Source organism: Sebastes fasciatus, chromosome 15 (assembly GCF_043250625.1).
Source record: "Sebastes fasciatus isolate fSebFas1 chromosome 15, fSebFas1.pri, whole genome shotgun sequence".
In the NCBI taxonomy this organism is placed as follows: domain Eukaryota; kingdom Metazoa; phylum Chordata; class Actinopteri; order Perciformes; family Sebastidae; genus Sebastes; species Sebastes fasciatus.
Window position 1 is genome coordinate 10,253,746 of NC_133809.1, and position 23,034 is coordinate 10,276,779.

Below are 23,034 nucleotides of genomic sequence, written 5' to 3' on the forward strand. Positions count from 1 at the left end.
GTTCTTGTTATTCTCCACATTGTTTTTAATCCAAAAAAGATGTATTATTTACTTTTCTTTACTATAATGTAATATCACTCTCTATACTAATTTAAAAAATATAATATTGATATTTACATGATGAATCTTTAAGCAAGTGTGCTATTAGTATACTGTACTTATTTAAAACTTGAGAGAGAGAGAATGGATACTTTCAGTTTACTTTTTATGTACTTATCAGAGATATACTTATGTATAGTATACTTGGATTATACTTGTACTTAATCTTTTGATTGAAATATACTTAAGAAAAGTATAATTAAGTGGTCTTCCCTTATAGGCCTACAGAAAAGAATACTTGGCTTGTAGTCGTACTAACTTTTTGATAGAGTATCCTATTAAAGTGTGTGAGAGTTTGTAAAAGAATGTTTTGATATGAATTTACTTCAATTCATCAAGAATTTCTTCGTTCACCGTGGAGATGTGTGTAATGTCATGTTGTACATTTTACACTTCAAAAAAACTTAAATGGATTTCTAATTAAGGTGAACGTTCCAAGGTAGCTACAAATTTTAAGTGAAAGCATGCAGATGATCAAGTAAAAAGCCTTAACAAGGCAGGTTTACTGTATAATAACCATAGATAATAGCCGATGTAACATGATCAGCTCCTCTATCACATGCAGAGTCAGTTGAACAGTCTGCAGAGTAAAACACTGCAGATCATGTAAAGTCATAACAAAACACATGGACTTGTTCTCTGTTACTTCCTTGTTGATCGATGATGGAGATTCGAACTTCGTCAATTTGAAATTGATGCGAAAGGATGAATAATAGTTTTTGTTGTTTAGACCAATGAAACCACAGACACATTCATCAGACACGCACACACACACCTGAGTGACGTATACCTGGTCCCACTGGGACTGTTGATGTTTTCCTTCTGTCAACCCTCAGAGGACTGTTTCTCTTATTGTGAAAAGCCTGTCTTGAATGAGCCTAACAAACTGAACCAGGATCAGTCTGTTTCATAAAGACACTCAGAGCTGATCAGAGCCTGAATTCATCAAAACGTGTCAGAGGAGGAAATCAGTCTGAACCAGACAAAAGCTTTCAGAGTGACACATGTTTGTTCCCTCTTTTAGGATGAAGAGTGAAAGGATTTTATCAACTTTCCTAACAGGAAGTGACTCATATCTCAGCTGAAATGTATCAGAGCTGCAGAGGAGTTTAACCTGTCAGCAGCTGCTGGTGGAGATCACACGGATGTTTTGGGAACGCTTGATGACATTAAACTTATTCAAGGATCTTTTGGGGAAAACCCCCTGTCCTTTTAAGTATGGCCATCTCATCGAATGAGGAAAAACTCCCCCCAAAACAACCCCTTTAACAGGGAAAAAATATGGAAGAAACATCAGGAAGAGCAACAGAGGAGGGATCCCTCTTCCAGGACAGACAGATGTGCAATTTTAGTCCCTTTAAGGGATAGTTACCACTTCTTCAATCAATCTTCAAACCATGCAAATAATACATTTAAAACCCTTAACAAGAAAGAGGACTGATTGAAAAAATAAAAGCCAGAAGACGGAGGGTTTTAAAAAAACTAAATTGAGGAGATAACCAATAAGAGAATATTGGATCGTGTTTTCTCAAATGTAAGAGCCTGTATGATCTGACCTCTGACCCTGACCTGAAGTACATGATCAAGAAAAGAGCAAAGGACTGAATACAAAATCAATCTCATGTCAATCTGGAGTTGTTGTGAACCTGCACAGCCAGCAGAGGGCACCATTGCTGCACTTTTCTTTTTTTTTTACACATGATCTGACCCCTAACCCCACAAGACCACAGTGTCACAGCTGAAGCATCTGGATTAACAGACTGAAGTACACGATCATGAAAAGAGCTAAGAGTTAGCCAAAGTTGTTGTGAACCTGGACAGCCAGCAGAGAGCAGCCTATTTATGACCTTTGGGAAACTTTGCAAAGACAGAAACAGCAGAGAGATGAGGAACAGAGAGTCTAAAGTTTCTACATGTTCTTAGTCAGTCCACAGGGAGACGGAGCCTCTACCTACTCCACCTCATCTCTCCCTTTCAGTTTCACAAGAACAGGTGTGTGTTTGCCTTCTTAAATGTATTTTTGCATTTTTTTAATGCGTCACTGCTCCTCACAGTTTAAGTTCTCCTGTCACAGAGAGTCTGAACTGTTTTCATGCACTCACACTGAAAACTGCATCAGGATGATGTTGTCAATAACTCTGATTGTCGTGTTGGGTTTTCTGAGTCAGGGTGAGAGATTCTGAAAATGTATCTGACATTGTGGCTTTAATTGATGTCTAATTTATTATCATCTAAACTGTTGATTCTCAAGGTTTATATTTCATTTCTCATTTCAGAGACTTCTGCAAACAAGTTTCTGACTCAGGCTGACAAATTCAAGTCTGTTAGTGTTGGAGGGACCGTGAGCATCAGCGCCACAGGGAGTTCAGATATTGGTGCTGATCTCAGTTGGTACCTTCAGAAACCTGGACAGGCTCCCAAACTCCTTATATACTATACATCGAATCTCTTCTCAGGGACTGCGTCTCGATTCAGTGGCAGTAGCTCTGGTTCTGACTACACTTTAACCATCACAGGTGTTCAGACTGACGATGCTGGAGATTACTACTGTCTGGGCTACCATGGTAGCTATGTGTTCACACAGTGATTTAGAGCCGTACAAAAACCTCCTTCAGTTTGACTGAAGTGAAACCGGCCTGCTGCAGGTGCAGAGGGTTGGTGAAGAGACTGTGATGAGGAGAACTGGTCCAGTGAACACAACACAAGAGTCATCAAGCAGAACCACAATGAATCTAAATAAAACTAGAACAAACTCACAGACACTCTTCCATATACAGTTTAAACTCATAATCTTGTCATTCAGTCTCTCTATGAGTAAACTGGGGAGGATAAACTCTTGTTCTCTTGTTGGACTATAGCCACTGATATCAAAACATGTTGAAAAGTGTTTCTACCAACAGCTGCACAAAACAATCTAATGTAAAAGAAAATTCCAATTTACTATTCTTCATTTTAAAAATCCAAAATATTTCATTTTCTAAACAGAGCCTTTCCTTTCAAAATATCACAAAGAAGTACAAAAAATACAACCACTAACAAAGTACTATTTATGTAAACCTGATATACTAAAAGGTATAGTATACGATGTTTGATACTGAGATGACCAAGACTATATTTTTCATAATAAATATATAATAAAGGAAATACAAAGACAGTGACTAATCCACAGTTTTATTCAATGATGGTTTATTGTTCATGCCACATTTCTGATGAATGAACAGTTCATGTTGGAGTGAAACTAAACTAAAATTCAGTTTATTTTGAAAAGTATTGAACATAACATGCAGAAGATCCATATAAGAAAGCAGCATGCACACTGAAATGAAAATTATTGTATAAAGAAGATTAATTATTTATTTTTTCTTTACTTTTCTACACCAGACAGAGAAACGATCACAGTCTCCTTGTAACAAAGTCATTTTTTTACCGTTTTATATCAGTTGCTACATGGTTGAATGAACATGATGCTTATTAATAAACTTCTAATATAAATATGTTTCTTCTATTATCCATTCAGATGATAGATGGTGTAAATCCAAGCAGTATTCCTCCTGATTTAGTGTCCCACGTTGCCTTCAGTGTGTTGAGAGCAGAGAAATGATTTCCATAGAGAGGAGGCTTTGCATCGTCAGCTGATCCTCCAGTGAACTGAGAAGGTTTATAGTCCTGTGAGTTCAACACTGCAGGACTCAGATGTGTCAGTCAACACAGCAGAAAGCACAACCAGCATGACTCTCATCACCATCCTCATCTGGACGCTGGCCTGCTGCTGTTTTACAGGTTCATTCACTCAGCAACATTTCAGACATGATGTGCTGCCTTTTCTCTCATTTATTTCTGCTGATAAATGAATGATTTGTTTTTGTCTGCAGGATGCAGCGGTCAGGTGACTGTGACTCAGCCTCCAGTAGTGACATCTACTCCAGGATCCACCGTCTCTCTCACCTGTAAGACCAACCAGGCTGTTTACAGATCCAGTAGTTATGGTGATTGTATGTTCTGGTATCAACAGAAATCTGGACAGACTCCAAAGCTTCTAATAAAATATGCGAGCACACGTGAATCAGGAACAGCAGCTCGGTTTAGTGGCAGTGGAAGCAGCTCTGACTTCACTTTGACCATCAGTGGAGTTCTGACTGAAGACGCAGCAGTTTATTACTGTCAGAGTTACCATAGCGGTGGTGTGTTCACACAGTGATTTGTAGTCGTACAAAAACCTTCTTCAGTCCGACTGCAGAGACACTGAGCTGTTACAGCAGGAACCGACTGCAGCTGCTGAAGAGGAAGAGACTCTGACACAGACCACTGAACACAGAGCTGACAGGAACCTCACCAAGCACACACTACACATTCACACTAATAACTTCATTAAAAACATTATTAAAATATCTAATAACACATCATGTTCTGTTCACATTTACTCTCAGCTAAAGAGACAAATGTTGCCTGATCACATATTTGAGTCATGATTTATTCCTACCTAAAAATCAAGTTCACATTATTCTCCAAGTGTTTTTAATAAAAAAAAATATATTATTTACTTTTCTTTACTGTGATGTAATATCACTCTTTATACCAATTTACAAAGGAGAAATTTTGATGTTTATATGATGAATCCAAAGCAAGTGTGCTATTTGTATACTTATTTTAAACTTGAGAGAGAGAGAGTATACTTTCAGTTTAATTTGTATGTACTTATCAGAGATATAATTAAGTATACTTAGCTTATACAGACAATTACAGAAAAGCGTAGCATACTTGGATTATACGTTTACTTAATCTTTTGATCGAGATATACTTAAGAAAAGTATAATTAAGTGTTCTTGCCTTATAGGCCTACAGAACAGGTATACTTGACTGGTAGTTGTACTAACTTTTTGATAGAGTAGCCTATTAAAGTGTTTGAGAGTTTGTAAATGAATGTTTTGATATGAATTTACTTCAATTCATCAAGAATTTTCTACGTTGTTGGATTCTTCGTTCACCGTGGAGACGTGTGAGAAAAATGTATTTCTTTTTTTATCATCACAAAACATCAAGTCAAATAGCAAAAGGAGCAAGTCTCTTTATGTAATACATATAAATCATTAACTAAGTACTATAAATTAAAGTATACAAAGTGAACTTTCATAAACTAAAAAGTGGGCTACAAGTATATAACTATTAAACTAAGAGTGTACCTATTCACTTGTAGTATACTTGAACTTTACTTAATTTCATAAAATAAACTCTAAGTATACTACTTTGTCGTGAGGGTTTTAATTTTCCACAGAGAGGAGAATCAGTTGAAGTTATAAAACCAGTTAATTTCTTTCTACTCTTCATAAAATAAAAGAGCAAACACTTCATGAAGTTATGTATCAGTGAAATCTTTATTAGCAACAACATCAGTGATCAACATGACAGTTATTAAGCTCACTCACATGAAGCTGCTGAGCGACACACATTCCTCTCTAAGTTGTTGTTGTCCAACACTTTACAGCAGTGTTGTTCTCTGTCACACAAAGCTTCAGTTTCCTCTACAAGCATTCAAACTGCTATTGATCAGAGCTGCTCCCCCCCACACAGAGCTCCTGTCCTGGGCTTCAGCCGGCCCCTCTAGCCCTTACACTGGCTCCTGTGGAGGGACTGGGTCTGGCTGTGGCCCTGATGGAGGACCCTGCAGGAGTACAGCTCTCCTTCCATCCAGCGCTCCTGGCTCAGGCTCAGGGTGCTGCTGCTGCTGTAGCGGCCGCTCTTCTCCTCCTCTGAGCTGCTCAGGACCCCCTCCGTCACCTCCGTACCGTCCACCTGCCAGCTCACCACGGCTCCCTGAGGAGAGTAGCCGGTCAGCAGGCAGGCCAGCGTGGCCGAGCCCCCAGAGAGCTGCTCAGAGGAGGGGGGAAGCAGAGAGACTGAGGGCCTGACCATGGTGCCAGCTGGAGGGGAGAGCAGAGACACACAAGGAGCAGATGAACTTCCACTGTAGGACAGACAGCTGGACATGAGACAGTTATGATACCTGACAGAGGTTAACACTACTGTGGATCAGCTGTGTGCATGATACTGTGATCAGACAGAGGAGAGGAGCTGAGACATGGCAGGAAATGAGGAGTTAACATATAAAACACAATAGTAAAACTTTGTTTTTTATTTAAAGTAATGAATCTTCTACTGTGGAACTCTTCTTATATATCTAATAATTAATATGCAACATGACTTATCTGTGATTTTAAATGGGAACATTGTATTAATGATTATTAAATTAAATCTTTCTATCTTCTTTATAATGTGTGACAGTAAATGATTCATCGCTGCGATGCAAATGTAACATCTGTATTCAGTTAAAGACTTTATCATCTGTCTGTTTCACTTCCTTTTTACCACTTTAAACTAACGAACTGTGAAGTCAAACTACAGCGATACTAACTGAACATATGAACTCATAAATTAGTTTTAACAACATTTGCAACAGTTTTTATACCTAACAATCGTTTAAATGTTACAATAAAACATAAAACATAAATAACTTAAAATTCAATTTTGCTGTTATTTTCTGAATGTTAAAATGTTCCTGCAGAACAAATTTACAACCAAACTTTATTAAACAAATATCTTATTGGAAAAAAGCGAAAATGATTCTGCATATATTTCACCATAACATCTTCTTTAATACTAAAAGAATATTAATATAAATGTTTTCCTCAACTTCAATATCAGCCAAGCTTAATAGACAGCAAAAAATAATATCCACATGTAAGTTATCCAAAATATTTTTTGTTTTATAAAATTCGGATGCAAAAGTTAGTATTAAAAGAATATTTCAAGTTGTATAAATTATAAATCTCTGGTACTTACAGTTAATGATGAGTTTGGTTCCTCCACCAAAAGTCAACCACAGTGATACAAACTCATTAAGTGGCCGTACAAAAACCTCCTGCACTGTGACCAAGCATCTATCCACTGAAAATACTCTCTGCTTCCTCAATTAACACATAAACAATTATACTTTATTGAATCCATACATATAAAATTAATGATATCAATTGAAATTATTGTATAAATGAAGATTAGTTATTTAATTTTTCTTTACTTTTCTACACCAGACAGAGAAACGATCACAGTCTCCTTGTAACAAAGTCATTTTTCGCAGTTTTATATCAGTTGCTACATGGTTAAATGAACATGATGCTTTTTAATAATAATAATAAGTCATAAACTCATATTAAGCAGAACTGAAATGTGTTATTTATCTACAGTAAACCCTGTCAGTAGATAAAGGCAGACAAACAGACATATCATACCAACCACAGTGGACACAAACTCATCCTTAAATCCTCAACTGCACTTCTGATATAAATATGTTTCTGCTATTATCCATTCAGATGATAGATGGTGTAAATCCAAGCAGTATTCCTCCTGATTTAGTGTCCCACGTTGCCTTCAGTGTGTTGAGAGCAGAGAAATGATTTCCATAGAGAGGAGGCTTTGCATCGTCAGCTGATCCTCCAGTGAACTGAGAAGGTTTATAGTCCTGTGAGTTCAACACTGCAGGACTCAGATGTGTCAGTCAACACAGCAGAAAGCACAACCAGCATGACTCTCATCACCATCCTCATCTGGACGCTGGCCTGCTGCTGTTTTACAGGTTCATTCACTCAGCAACATTTCAGACATGATGTGCTGCCTTTTCTCTCATTTATTTCTGCTGATAAATGAATGACTTGTTTTTGTCTGCAGGATGCAGCGGTCAGGTGACTGTGACTCAGCCTCCAGTAGTGACATCTACTCCAGGATCCACCGTCTCTCTCACCTGTAAGACCAGCCAAGCTGTTGGAGGGTGTACTCATGGTCAATGTATGTTTTGGTATCAACAGAAACCTGGACAGCCTCCAAAGCTCCTAATAAGACATGTGAGCATAAGACATTCAGGAACAGCAGCTCGGTTTAGTGGCAGTGGAAGCAGCTCTGATTTCACTTTGACCATCAGTGGAGTTCAGACTGAAGACGCAGCAGTTTATTACTGTAAGAGTGTCCATAGCGGACCAGTGTTCACACAGTGATTTGTAGTCGTACAAAAACCTCCCTCAGTCCGACTGCAGAGACACTGAGCTGTTACAGCAGGAACCGACTGCAGCTGCTGAAGAGGAAGAGACTCTGACACAGACCACTGAACACAGAGCTGACAGGAACCTCACCAAGCACACACCTTATTTTTAATTCTGCTTCTCACTTCAAAGTATAACGTTTACCATTCTCAGATTGGAGCAGAGACTTCTCCTCTAGTTTCTTATGTTCTATTGCTTCATTGGCTCCCTGACCATCCTTCACAGTGACAGAGACTAAGATTGCAAAAGTGTTGTTTATGCCCCAATTCAGATAATCTGGATTTTTTTTAAAGTACTTTTTTTCATCCAACACCACCTAACTCAAAGCCAATCCCAATTTTGCTCTCATTTCTGGGCTTTAAAATATTTTGCTTTTGACTCTAGCCATCGTGTTTAAACAAGCTACTGGCTGTTCTTGTGTCTCGACCCCAAACCAGGAAGTGTGACCTGTATTCCCTTACCAAATAGAAGTCTATTCAAGTGTGCTATTAGTATATTTATTTGAAACTTAAAATAACACAGCAACATCACTTTTTATGTACTTATCAGAGATATACTTAAGATATACTTCTGTACATATACTTCCTCCTGAATGTCAGCTGCCTCCAGTTACAATTCACCATGTAGAAATTAAACAGGTCTCTTCATACAAATACCTGAGTTATGATAGACTCCACCCTATCATGCACCCCTCACATTGAATTTACCTGTAAGAAGATACAGCAGATCATTTACTTTCTTCACAGACTCAGATCATTTGGAGCCAGTAGACAGATTATTTTTCTATTTTTCAGTTCAGTGATTCAGAGTGTCCTGTTGTACTGCAGCACAGCCTGGCTCAGTAGTCTATCTGTAAAACGTAAAACTAAACTTTATAGCCAAATCAAAATCTGCGCGAAGATCATTGGCCAACCTGTGACAGCCTCCTTTCAAGCAGCTCACAACAAGAGCATGCTCAGACAGGCCAACAGCATCTCTTCTGATCCCTTACATGTTTTAAATGGGGAATATCAACTTCTGCCGTCCAAGAGGCGATTCAGAGTCCCTACATTTAACCTGCATCAGGCTAAAGAACGCTTTTGTCCATCAGTCCATCTTGTTGTTTAATAATAATTAATGTGCTGCTAAAGACATGTAAATCCAGAGGACAGATGGTCATTTTATTATGAGTTATGTATGAATAATGGTGATGTGTTTTGTTTTTTGTCTGATGGGTCTTACTTGTCTGTTTGTTTATGGTAACAGTATGTCTATTGTATAATTTTTCTCAAACTGAGCTGCCTATGGATGCAAAATTAATTTAGTGCAAACTGACAATAAAGTTGTATCGTATCGTAAACTTGTCAGTATGAGCCAAGTATACTTAGACTTTTCCTTATACTTTATCATATTTTATCTACCATAGAGGTATCCAGAGGGCACCTTTGCTGCGTTCTTTTTAAAAATAAAAATTACGTGACCCCTGACCCATCTGTATTAACAGACTGAAGTACACAATCATGAAAAGAGCTAAGAGTTAGCCAGAGTTGTTGTGAACCTGGACAGCCAGCAGAGAGCAGCCTGCATCTATTTAGGACCTTTGGGAAACTTTGCAAAGACAGAAACAGCAGAGAGATGAGGAACAGAGAGTCTAAAGTTTCTACATGTTCTTAGTCAGTCCACAGGGAGACGGAGCCTCGACTTACTCCACCTCATCTCTCCCTTTCAGTTTCACAAGAACAGGTGTGGGTTTGCCTTCTTCAATTTATTTTTGCATGTTTTTACTGCATCACTGCTCCTCACAGTTTAAGTTCTCATGTCACAGAGAGTCTGAACTGTTTTCATTCACTCACACTGAAAACTGCATCAGGATGATGTTGTCAATAACTCTGATTGTCGTGTTGGGTTTTCTGAGTCAGGGTGAGAGATTCTGAAAATGTATCTGACATTGTGGCTTTAATTGATGTCTAATTTATTATCATCTAAACTGCTGATTCTAAAGGTTTATATTTCATTTCTCATTTCAGAGACTTCTGCAAACAAGTTTCTGACTCAGGCTGACAAATCCAAGTCTGTTAGTGTTGGAGGGACCGTGAGCATCAGCGCCACAGGGAGTTCAGATATTGGTGCTGACCTCAGTTGGTACCTTCAGAAACCTGGACAGGCTCCCAAACTCCTTATATACTATACATCGAATCTCTTCTCAGGGACTGCGTCTCGATTCAGAGGCAGTAGATCTGGTTCTCACTACACTTTAACCATCACAGGTGTTCAGACTGACGATGCTGGAGATTACTACTGTCTGGGCCTCCATACTGGCGATGTGTTCACACAGTGATTTAGAGCCGTACAAAAACCTCCTTCAGTTTGACTGAAGTGAAACCGGCCTGCTGCAGGTGCAGAGGGTTGGTGAAGAGACTGTGATGAGGAGAACTGGTCCAGTGAACACAACACAAGAGTCATCAAGCAGAACCACAATGAATCTAAATAAAACTGGAATAAACTCACAGACGCTCTTCATATACACAATTTAAACTTATAATCTTGTCATTCAGTCTCTTTATGAGTAAACTGGGGAGGTTAAACTCTTGTTGGACTTTAGCCACTGATATCAAAACATGTTGAAAAGTGTTTCTACCAACAGCTGCACAAAACAATCTAATGTAACAGAATATTCCAATTTACCATTTTTCATTTTAAAAATCCAAAATATTTCATTTTCTAAACAGAGCCTTTCCTTTCAAAATATCACAAAGTAGTAAAAAAAATACAACCACTAACAAAGTACTATTTATATAAACCTGATACACTAAAAGGTATAGTATATGAGGTTTGATACTGAGATGACCAAGAAGGTATTTTTCCATAATAAATATGTTATAAAATAAATACAAACACACTCATTTATTATAATCGACAGTTTTATTTAATGATGGTTTATTGTTCATGCCACATTTCTGATGAATGAAAAGTTCATTTTGGAGTGAAACTAAACTAAAATTCAGTTTACTTTGAAAAGTATTGAACATAACATGCAGAAGATCCATATAAGAAAGCAGCATGCACACTGAATTGAAAATGATTGTATGAAGAAGAATACTTATTTAATTTTGCTTTACGTTTCTACACCAGACAGAGAAACGATCACAGTCTCCTTGTAACAAAGTAATTTTTTCACAGTTTTATATCAGTTGCTACATGGTTAAATGAACATGATGCTTTTTAATACTAATAATAACTTATAAACTCATATTAAACAGATTTGAAATGTGTTATTTATCTCCAGTAAACCCTGTCAGTAGATTAAAGGCAGACAAACAGACATATCATACCAACCACAGTGGACACAAACTCATCCTTAAATCCTCAACTGCACTTCTAATATAAATATGTTTCTTCTATTATCCATTCAGATGATAGATGGTGTAAATCCAAGCAGTATTCCTCCTGATTTAGTGTCCCACGTTGCCTTCAGTGTGTTGAGAGCAGAGAAATGATTTCCATAGAGAGGAGGCTTTGCATCGTCAGCTGATCCTCCAGTGAACTGAGAAGGTTTATAGTCCTGTGAGTTCAACACTGCAGGACTCAGATGTGTCAGTCAACACAGCAGAAAGCACAACCAGCATGACTCTCATCACCATCCTCATCTGGACGCTGGCCTGCTGCTGTTTTACAGGTTCATTCACTCAGCAACATTTCAGACATGATGTGCTGCCTTTTCTCTCATTTATTTCTGCTGATAAATGAATGATTTGTTTTTGTCTGCAGGATGCAGCGGTCAGGTGACTGTGACTCAGCCTCCAGTAGTGACATCTACTCCAGGATCCACCGTCTCTCTCACCTGTAAGACCAGCCAAGCTGTTTACAGCCACAGTAGTTATGGTCATTTTATGTCCTGGTATCAACAGAAATCTGGACAGCCTCCAAAACTCCTAATAAAACTTGCGAGCACACGTGAATCAGGAACAGCAGCTCGGTTTAGTGGCAGTGGAAGCAGCTCTGACTTCACTTTGACCATCAGTGGAGTTCAGACTGAAGACGCAGCAGTTTATTACTGTCAGAGTTACCACAGCGGACCAGTGTTCACACAGTGATTTGTAGTCGTACAAAAACCTCCCTCAGTCCGACTGCAGAGACACTGAGCTGTTACAGCAGGAACCGACTGCAGCTGCTGAAGAGGAAGAGACTCTGACACAGACCACTGAACACAGAGCTGACAGGAACCTCACCAAGCACACACTACACATTCACACTAATAACTTCATTAAAAACATTATTAAAATATCTAATAACACATCATGTTCTGTTCACATTTACTCTCAGCTAAAGAGATGTGGTATATTTTCAGGTCTGATGCCGGACTGAGAGGCCCCTAATTGTAAACATATGTGAAAGAAGTAGGGCAAAGGCCAGGGGCTGAAAGATAAACATGTAGGAGATACCTAAGACATGAGTTCATATCTTAGCTCGGTGATTGGAGGGCCTGAACCCGATATAAGGTGGTCGGGGGCCCCCAAGCTGCAGGACTTTCATATACGACTGGAGGCCTCCGGACTGCTCGCGACGTCCGTATGACATGTGTGGCTTGTTTGTAATAAACTCTATTTTACCAGCAAGAACAGTGTCCTCGGAGCATCCTTCATCATCACTTCAACAGCACTGTCGCAGAAAAGATACGACATAATTTGGCGTCACGAACAGGATCGGAGGTGACCATCAGCACAACTTCACAGAACGGTGAGATCACTCATTGAATGCTGGTCATTAATTGGGGCTGTTATGTGGAGTTGTTTGGACACACCGTAAATTAAGAACCTTCTGGTTATAGACATGTACTGTTGATTTGATGTTTAAAGTGAGGCTCCGTGCTAAATTTAATGAAAAAAGGGGGAATGAATAGAGAAAAGATATAAAGGGAAGAAAAGAAGTATGAGAAATACAAGGAATAGTTTAGAATAGCTTTATGGTAACGATAAGGTGGTTAAAAAGTATCGTGCAGGATTAATGAAGAGGGGCCCTAAACTTCTTAACGGTAAGACGCATGCATATTAGCCACTGCGTAACGATGGCTCTGACATAGTCCGGAATTAACTTAGAAAGACAAAATTGGGAAACCTGGATCCAGGTAATTTGAATAAATAAATGTAAAGAGTGTTAAGAGAGATAAGGAAATAAAGGAAATAAAGGAAATAAAGGAAATGATCATATGACAAGCCGCAAATCGGATAGGATAGGGCCCTCAGGTGAGGAGCATTGTAGTATGGGCCAAATTAAAACCTGAAACAACATCTGATGGTCAGTTAATAACTGGAGAGTGTAGAATCACAATTCGATTGACAGTTACCACTCTGACGCTGTTGACGAACGGTGATTCAAGAAGTAACTTCTCGTCGAAAAATTTTACATCTCATGGGTAGCAGAAATTTACGAGAAAAAGTAAGGAAATAGCGGCAGAAAGCATGCATAGGAATATATCTAAAAGTTCAAGTGAAGAAAATGTGGGTGCGTGTTTACTTTGGGATGGAAGGGTGCAGTTGAGAAAAATGGGTGTGCGTTGGAGTCTGGATGTATGTGCGTTGGAGTGTTGGAGTGGGAAAAAAGGTGGGAGTGTGTTTACTTTGAGGGGAGCAGAAGGGAAAATGTGGGTGCGTAAATGTGTGTGTGACATTTGGCTGCTGATGGAGTCCAGATGTGGGCCATAAAATGGTTAGAAGACTAATGATGTATTGTTTAAAACCATGAGCTTCTGTTTCCAGAAGACTAAATTAATTAAATAATGTAAAACATAAGCTGTTGATTGTGGGAATTGCTCTGGATCAGAGATCGAAGCGCACCCTCTCTGGATCTCCGCTGTCACTCACGCCGTTGGGCGTGATGACACGGCCGGTAGGAGTGGACGCTTGTTTTCTCTGCAAAAGAGGGACTTCCGGGAGATACAGTAAAAGAATAAAACGATGAGCCACTGAAATGAGCCTGGTTACGATAAACGCATACACATAAGATAATAACTATAAACCAGGACAAATAAAGTGGAGTTGTGTAACTGCAGTACCCGTATAACCCTTGGAAAAGAATAGAAACATATAATAATAAGAATAAAGAATGTATAAAACCATGAACTTCGTTTAAGAAGGGTAGTGATTGAAACCCCCTCCCTCTCTCTCTCTCTCTCTCTCTCTCTCTCTCTCTTCCCAAAATTCCTTTCGATGACCCTTTCTTGGGAGATACAGAAAATTCCTTTGCCATTTGAACTGTTTGGTCCAGTGGGGTTCTTTAATGTTTAGATAAGGGGTTTAAGTTAGGAATATAATGTATGATGCTGTTAAAGGGACCTATGGGTTCACAAGAGACTAAATCATTGCCTGTTCCTTGTCTGTTATGTCATTTATGGTGAGTGAGAATTGAGACGGGAGACAAGGCAGAGGGCCGGCACATCACGGAGGGGGGATTGCTGACGTCGACTTGGAAGGCTTTCCAGGTCAATCTACTAAAAAGGCCGGTACAACTTATACACAAACTCTTTAACAAAAACAAAACCTGCATTTCCATATGTGTGTGTGTTCTCAGTCATAAGCAATATTGATGGTACACATATGGACCTGCTTTCATTTATTAAGCCTAAGAGGAAACTGACCTGCTCAGTTAGGAGAAATAAATGAATGAATTAATAGAAAACTTGGCAACGGATTGATCAGTGAATGCATTTGATTAATTAATGGCATATGATTGTTGAGTCTAACCTCTACTGACAATTACAGATGTTCATGTATGTTATGGTGCGTAGTTTGTCTGATCTGTGATGTGGTGGACATTCAAGGTGGTGACTGTTTGAAGATTTGAGCTGAATATTGATTGATTAGATGACTGGTTAATTTGTTGATTAATTGAGGAGTTGGATAATCGGATAAATTGTTGATTGACTGATTGGCTAGTTGATCAATTGGTTAATTGGATAATTGGTTAACTGATTGGTTGGATAATCGGATAAATTGTTGATTGACTGATTGGTTAGTTGATTGATTGGTTAATTGGTTAATTGGTTAATTGGATAATTGGTTAATTGATTAATTGGGTAATTGGATTTAAAAAAAAAAAAAAAAAAAAAAAAAAAAAAAAAAGGGGGGGAAGTAATCTAAATAAGCCTTGAGTAGTTTTTAATTTCAGCAATTACTTCTTAAAGTACAATAACGGAACATAAGGAAGCCGTTATAATGGGGAAGAAGAACACTAAAAATCTGAAAGTAATCACTCCTGTTGAGATAGTACAGAAGAATAATCCTTTAATTAGGGGCATCGCAAACATTGCAAAAATATCGGAAAAATGGCACAAACGCTGGCCTGAAATTGACCAACCATGGCCAATAGAGGGGACGCTTAACCCAGATGTAATTAGAATAATGCTAGTACTTGTATCGACATACAAAGCTGAGCAAAAGAAGGGAAAAAAGGGGATAAAACGCAAAGAGAAGAGGCAAGTGGAGCTTGGCATTCTCCAGTTATTTGAAGATGAGGGACAGAAACTGATCAAAGCTGCAAACGATAAGAGGGATAAAGTTGAAGAAGAAATAAAACAAAACACAGAACAAACAGAAAAACTAAGGAAAGACACCAATTCATCGTTCTCACACATGAACCCTGTGATGGGACCACCACCCTATGAGGTAAAGACGATGGCTAAGAAAATCTATCCTCAAATCCCGGTGATCAGTCAGGAAGGTGACTACCGTATCAGAAACGAGGAGGACAGAATAATAGAAACAGGACGAGCGGAGACAACTATAACGATGTATCCAAGATCCAAAAGTAAGAGTAAAACAAAGTTTGGGTCTAGGAGGCAAAAGCGGGACCATGGAAACGAGAGTGACCAAAGCGATCAGGAAGGGTGCAGAGGAGGATATGACCCTGAAGTCAGGCGGATGTTGTCAAGAGCGGAAATAAGAGGAAATGATAACTCTGATGACAGTGAGGAGGAAGAGGGCCATGAAGAGGGCCATGAAGAGGATGCACGGAAAACTATGAGAGAAATCGAAAGAAGCATAGAGGAATGCTTTTCATGCTTGGATAGAAGTCCCAGCCCTGATCGCCAAGGAACGTTGGAAGAACAATTGGAGGAACTGTATAGACAGAAAAAAGAGTTACAGAAGAAGAGCTCCCCAAAACCAGCTATGAGATATGCATTGCGCTCAAGAAACAAGAAGGAGACTGGAAAAATCTGTCCAGTCATTATCCGAGGACGGAAGTTGGAGTACAAGCCTTGGCAGAATACAGATATGTCAAACATACGCGAAAAGTTACCTACTCTTGAAGATGGAGCACATCCTTGGATTTCGAAGTTGGAAGAAATCACAGTGGGAGAGCAACTGGCCATGGGAGATATAAAGAGACTCTTGGCCTGCCTCATTGGAATTCACGCTATGGAAGATATTCTACAGAAAGCTGGACTTAATCGATATGTGGGAACTGCTGTGAATGATTCAGAGCTGTTTGCTGCAAGTAGAGGCCCAGTGTGCAGGGCGCTGAAAGACACATTTCCGACAAACGTACATCCTGACAATATTTTTATTGATCCACTGGGACATGAGGAAAACCCGAGGGCCTATGTGTCGAGAGTTCATCAAGTGTGGAGAAGTATCACAGGAAATGACCCGGATTTGAATCAAATGGAGCAGTCGATTTTGCGAACCAGAATACAGAAGGGGTTGCCCCTGCCAGTGAGAAGCAAATTGGCAGAGGTGGTTGGTCTTGGAAGCATGGAAAAGAGGGTTTATGCGGCTCATATAGCCCACCAAGTTGAGCTGTATAGGAAAAAGGAACATGATCAAAAAGACCAGGACCAAGAGACCCTCAGGAAACTTAATCAAATACAACTGACGGATAACAAGAGGATGGAGAAGAAGCAGGCTCTGGTTATGCAGAATCAGGCTCCACTAAATCAAATAGTACCACTACCACAGCCGAACCAGGTTCAGCTCCAAGCGTTCCAGCCACCGCCGGTGGTTCCAGTTGTCACCTACCCACAGCCAGCCTTTGATCAAGCGCAGACCTGGAGAGGAAGAGATCAAAGAAATTTCGGAAGAGGAGGAAGGTTTAATCCAAACTTTCAACAGCAATCAACCGGATGTTATACTTGTGGACAACAAGGCCATTTCGCTCGCGAGTGCAACAGGCCCGGAGGAAACATCAGAGGAGGAAACTTCAGAGGAGGATTCAGGGGAGGATTCAGGGGCCAATCAAGGTCACCCAGAGGACCGGTGAACCCTTACAGGGGCCCGGAACCTGGTTACTAGGGGTGCCCGGAAGACTCGAGAGGGGGGTGTCAGCTGGTAGTATCAGGGCCGGAGGAAGATCCAACAATAGAGGTAAAAGTGAATAATCGTCCAGTGGAAGTGATGGCGGACAGCGGAGCTGCTTTTACCTGTATTCGGCCTGAAGATGCTATACATCTCCCCATGTCTGATCAATTGATTCGGACAATCGGGTTCGAGGGAGTAAAACAGCTAGTTCCTCTCACTAAACCAATCGAGATCAGCTATAAAAAGAAGAAGATTACGTTACCCATATTGGTATCAGAACATACACCTATTGCGCTTTTGGGAAGAGATGCTATGTGTAAATTGGGGTGTACAATAAAATGCACGCCAGACGGCTGTCTGGTGGAAATGCCGAACGAGAGGGTTCACCAATTATTGATGACAACAGAGACTGGAGCGTCGTCGGTATTTTGGATTGGAAATCTCAGTGCAGATTTTTTTGAGCCGGTTAAGTTGTGGGAAAAGTTTATCACCGCAAATATGCCCGACGCAAAGCTTCCAGAGTATCCATTTCACTGCACGCTCCAGTATTTCAATGATGATGCTCAAATAAACGCAGAAGAATGGTTGAGCCGACAACCAAAACAAGTTCAAATAAATTCAGGCTGTATAATTTTGGGACCACAAGGAGCAGCTATGAAAATACACAAAGATGACTATTTGGACAAAGAGTTTGATATCGAGAAGAGTGTCCCACATGTGACCTTGTGGGTGCGTGAAGAACATACCCAGAAGCAAGTGGGAGAAATGATGGCGGAGGCTGAAAAAGCTGTTTTTACACCAGTAACAGAGAATCTTGCCATCTGGACGAGTGAGGATCAGAGATTCATTAAGATTATGATCTCTGCTCAAGGACTAGGACAGCCACAAACCGTGCGAATGACACATGAATCCATCTGCAGTGCTAAGATGGACTCAGACTCAATGAGAGAAGAGATGCTACAACAAGTTCCAGAATGTTTATGGGCTCGGCATAATACGGATATTGGACTTGTGAAGTCAGCTCAACCAGTGAGAGTTGAACTCCGACCAGGAGTCAAACCACCGTGGAAGAACCAGTATCCACTGAGTGAAGAGGCAATCCGAGGAATTGAACCACAGATTGAGGGACTTCTTAAGGCGGGGGTGTTAAAGATAACACAGGATCCCCAGAGCAACACGCCTTTGTTGCCGATAAAGAAGCCAGATGATTCATATCGCCTAACACATGATCTAAGAGCGGTCAATGAAGTGGTGGTTGATTTTCCAGCAGAGGTGCCGGATCCACATACTTTGCTAGCCCAACTTCCGCCAAAAGCGACACATTTCACAGTGTTAGATTTATGTGGTGCGTTTTTCAGTGTTCCACTCAGTAGGGAAAGCCAAGGGTTATTTGGGTTCACGTACAATGGACAATCTTATGAGTATGAGAGACTGCCACAAGGATTCAAACATAGTCCTCACATTTTCAATAAAATAGTGAAAGACGATTTGGAGGGGATAGAGCAGGTACTAAAAAGCAATGTAATTCAATACGTGGACGACATCATCATTTGTTCACCAGATGAGGAGACATGCAAAAAGGACTCAATTAAATTGCTACAAATACTGGCAGAGAAGGGCCACAAGGCCTCTCTGAAGAAACTGCAGTATTGTCAGGAGAAGGTAATCTATTTGGGTCAAACAATAACGCAGGGACACAGAAGCATCTCTGATATTCACGTGGAGGCTATTCGTAAGGCTCCAAAACCCAGAACAGTCCGAGAGATGATGACATTCCTTGGTATTGCAGGATATTCCTCAGCATGGGTTGAGGATTATGCTAGCTTGACGGGGCCTTTAAGAGCTATGATCAAAGATACTGGGAATGCTAAGCTACACTGTAATCTGTCCTGGACACATGATGGCCTTTTGGCATTTGAAACGACAAAAAAGAAGTTGCAAGAGGCTCCGGCGCTAGCAATTCCAGACTACTCTAAGAATTTTGTGTTATATGTATCTACTTCCATTGGGGGTAAATATGCATGTGCAGTTCTTTGTCAACCAACGGGTACGGGTACGAGTCCTCAACCTATTTCGTATTACTCCACGGCTTATTCAGAAGTAGAGCTAGGGTTACCACTGTGTTACAGAGCTATGGTGGGAGTTTCTCTAATGTACAATAAAGCATCATCTGTAACAATGGGTTATCCAGTGACAATTCTTACACATCATAGTCTAAGAAATCTTTTGAACTATGGTAAGAACAACTTGACCATGTCTAGGCTCAGAGACTATCATAGGCTCTTAGAGCAGGAAGATGTTACCCTAGCAAGGTGTGTTACGGTAAATCCAGCAGAGAATTTGCCAACTCCAGAAGACGGTGAGCCACACGATTGTGTTCAAGAAGCAGAGAAATACTCTAGGCTTAGATCAGATTTACAAGCTCTCCCATTGCATGTGGTAGACCTGGAGTATTGGACTGATGGGTCTTGTTATCGTGTGGGCGATAAATTAAGGGCCGGCTATGCGATAGTAAAAGCCCAAGGAACTGGATTTACAGTTGAGAAGGCTGAAGAGATACCACAGCCTGCATCTGCACAACTTGCTGAGCTGGTGGGGCTAACTGAAGCATGTTTGTTGGCAGAAGGGAAGCGAGTGACGATATACACTGACTCTGCATATGCACATAATGTGTGCCACTTGTTTGGAGCAGTGTGGAAGAACCGAGGGTTTAAGAAAACGGATGGTTCGCCGATACAGCATCACGCCCAGATCATGAAATTGTTGCATGCTATGATGAAGCCTAAAGAAATAGCAATAGCTAAATGTGCGGCACATAAGAAGGATGCGTCAAGGGTTTCACAAGGGAACAGAGCGGCTGATGAAGCTGCAAAAGCAGTCACTGGAGCAGATAAATTGGGCAAAGTTCTCCTCGTCACGCATGAAGTGAACTTGGAAGACAAAATTACACTCAAAGATGTGATTTTAATGCAGGAAGCTGCTCCTGAAATGGACAAACAGCTGTGGCTAGACCGAGGTGCCACCCGAGATTCTACTGGACTTTGGAGAACTCATGAGGGGCTGGTACTATCACCTCCAGACCTGTTGGGTCTGATGATTCAGGAGGCGCATGGCTTAGCTCACGTTGCAAGGGGGGAAGTGAAGAGAAAGATCACGAAAGAGTATGGTTTTTGGGCACCATGTTTGCTTGAACAGATTGATTATGTCATAGGCAGGTGTACTATCTGTCTGAAAAACAATGTTCGGAGGGGAGTGCCGGTTCCTCCTGGCCACATCCCAACTCCAAGAGGTCCTATGCGGGAACTAGTTATAGACTATGTTGACATGATAAAACCGATTGAAGGGAAAAGGTACATGCTAGTCGTGGTGGACAGATTTTCACGATGGCCTGAGGCCTGTCCAACAAAACGAAAGGATGCTCAATCGGTTGCCAAGTTCTTATGCAGAGAGGTCATAAGCAGGTGGGGACTTCCAGATCGAATATCCTCAGACAATGGGAAAGAGTTTGTGGATAAGACGGTGAAATTGATTTTGCAAAAACTAGGAATCAAACAGCGTCTTGGGGCAATCTATAGCCCACGTAGTCAAGGAATCTGCGAGAGAATGAATGGGGTTCTGAAGAATCGTATTGTCAAAATATGCCAGCACACGGGGTTAAACTGGATTGCAGCACTTCCATTGGCGTTAATGGTATGTCGCTCTAGTGAGCTCCGCGATTTACACATGACACCTCATGAGTTGGTTACAGGAAGACTGATGCCAACGCCTTGTCTGCGGACAAGTGGTAAAGGTCCAAGTTTGGCCCTTTTGGAAGATGAAATGCAAACGTATGTCACATACATGGTTAATCTACATAAAAGAATATCCACATATGTGTCTGACAGGCAAACTAAGGAGGAGGTGCAGGAGAAGCTCGATGCGCAAAAAAGGATCACAGTGCAACCTGGAGACACGGTGTTCGTGAAGGTGTTTAGACGGAAGTGGTATAACGAACGCCGTGAGGGACCGTTTGAAGTGGTTCGCAGTACTGGAACCGCGGTCCAGGTTAAGGGGTCTCCAACTTGGTATCATTTATCGCACTGCGTCAAAGCACCCAGAGAAGAGGTACAACCCACACAGAGTCGAGATGACTCTGTGGAACAAAATGAGGGAGAACAGGCAGCCGAAGGGCAGATGCATGAAAATCCCCAGAGTCAGAATTCAGAAGGAGAGATCACCCAGGTTGTGGACAATGTTGATGTTTCTGTACACATTCCTGATGATGCCAGAAATGACTCGGCAGTTGATGGACAGGACAGAAGATTTAGAGACATTGTCTTTCAACATGTCCCAGACCCAGCAGGGCCTATTTCAGTTGCCTGCAAAGCGCCAGAGATATCAAAGGGCGGTGACTCCGCTGCAGGACAACCCAGGGATCCAGCCAGACCAAGGAGCCCGAGACCAGTTAGGAGAAGAGTCAAACCAGACCGTTATTAGAACCAGGGTTGAAGTAACCTTGGGACAGTCAGTTAGGCTTCCATGTCAGTGTACAGAAGAAAACAGTGGTAAAGGGAAACTCAGAGTTCAGTGGGAAGATAACCATGGTAAGATCCTAGATCTGTCAGAGACAGTACCATTAGGGAAGTATACATTAGTTAATGACAAAAGGAGAGTGAAGGTTGAGGGAGACTGTAGTCTCTATGTATATAAGCCTCAACAGGAAGATCAAGGTGATTACAGGTGTTCTTTTTACGATCGACATATTGGAAGTGAGCTGTCCGAGCTAGGATTTGGAGTTCGCGTGGTGTCTCTAGTAATACTAGGGGGGAATAAGAGTATAGATTCACAAGAGGTTGGGGAAACAAGAGAATTGACAACGATGACATCAACTCTCCAGACGAAAGCTGGACAGAGGGAAGAGAAATCTACTCCTTCAATGGCAAAAGCTATTGAAAGTATAAATGCGTCACATGTAACTACAAAGGCGCCTCAGGTGATATCTATAACGTCACCTCATTTGAGTACTGTGATCAGAGCTAGGGTAGGAGGAACAGCTTACCTTCCTTGTCAGTGTGGGAGATGGAATAATGGAGGGAACTTGTTTCCCAAATGGGAAAATAGTCGTGGTGAAGATTTGTTGTTGACAAGACCGGACGATGACGTTGTGCCTCGTGGTCAGAGGAAGTATATTTTGTTTAATGAGGTTAGGTGGATAAAAATTAAAGATGATTGTTCCCTTGTCCTGCGTAACGTTACTCGGGAAGACGAAGGAGAATACATGTGTTCTTATGAAGATCCGGAGTTTAAATTTGTTCCATATCAAAATTATTGGATCACAGGGCGTGTGACTCGTAGAGTGTCACTCCTGATAAAAGATTTGGGGCCTATTGGAGTTTCTAGGGGTACTAAAGAAGTTCAGAAACAATTTACTACAGTAACCACTCCAAAGGTGATTAGTACACAGATAAAGCTTGTTACATTAGTTCCAAAAACAACTAAGAATGTTCATACACCGACTCTGGCTACTACTCTAATTATGACTTCAAAGGGGATGAATGTTACAACAGTGACGACATCCGTGGCATCTACGACATTTG

General features: G+C 40.7%; 1 protein-coding gene and 2 gene segments (V, D, J or C); 2 read left to right on the forward strand and 1 right to left on the reverse strand.

Moving 5' to 3' along the window:
• LOC141783884 (immunoglobulin kappa light chain-like) overlaps window positions 1-23,034 on the forward strand; it is a 203,016-nt gene that overhangs the window by 48,093 nt on the left and 131,889 nt on the right. The gene's annotated exons all lie outside the window — the stretch shown is intronic.
• Window positions 1-23,034, forward strand: part of LOC141783883 (Ig kappa chain V-III region MOPC 63-like) — a 172,987-nt gene that overhangs the window by 41,180 nt on the left and 108,773 nt on the right.
• LOC141784022 (Ig lambda-1 chain C region-like) lies at window positions 5,448-7,928 on the reverse strand. The segment is given in 2 exon segments: window positions 5,448-6,017; window positions 7,892-7,928. Coding segments are annotated over 2 exon segments (357 nt in total).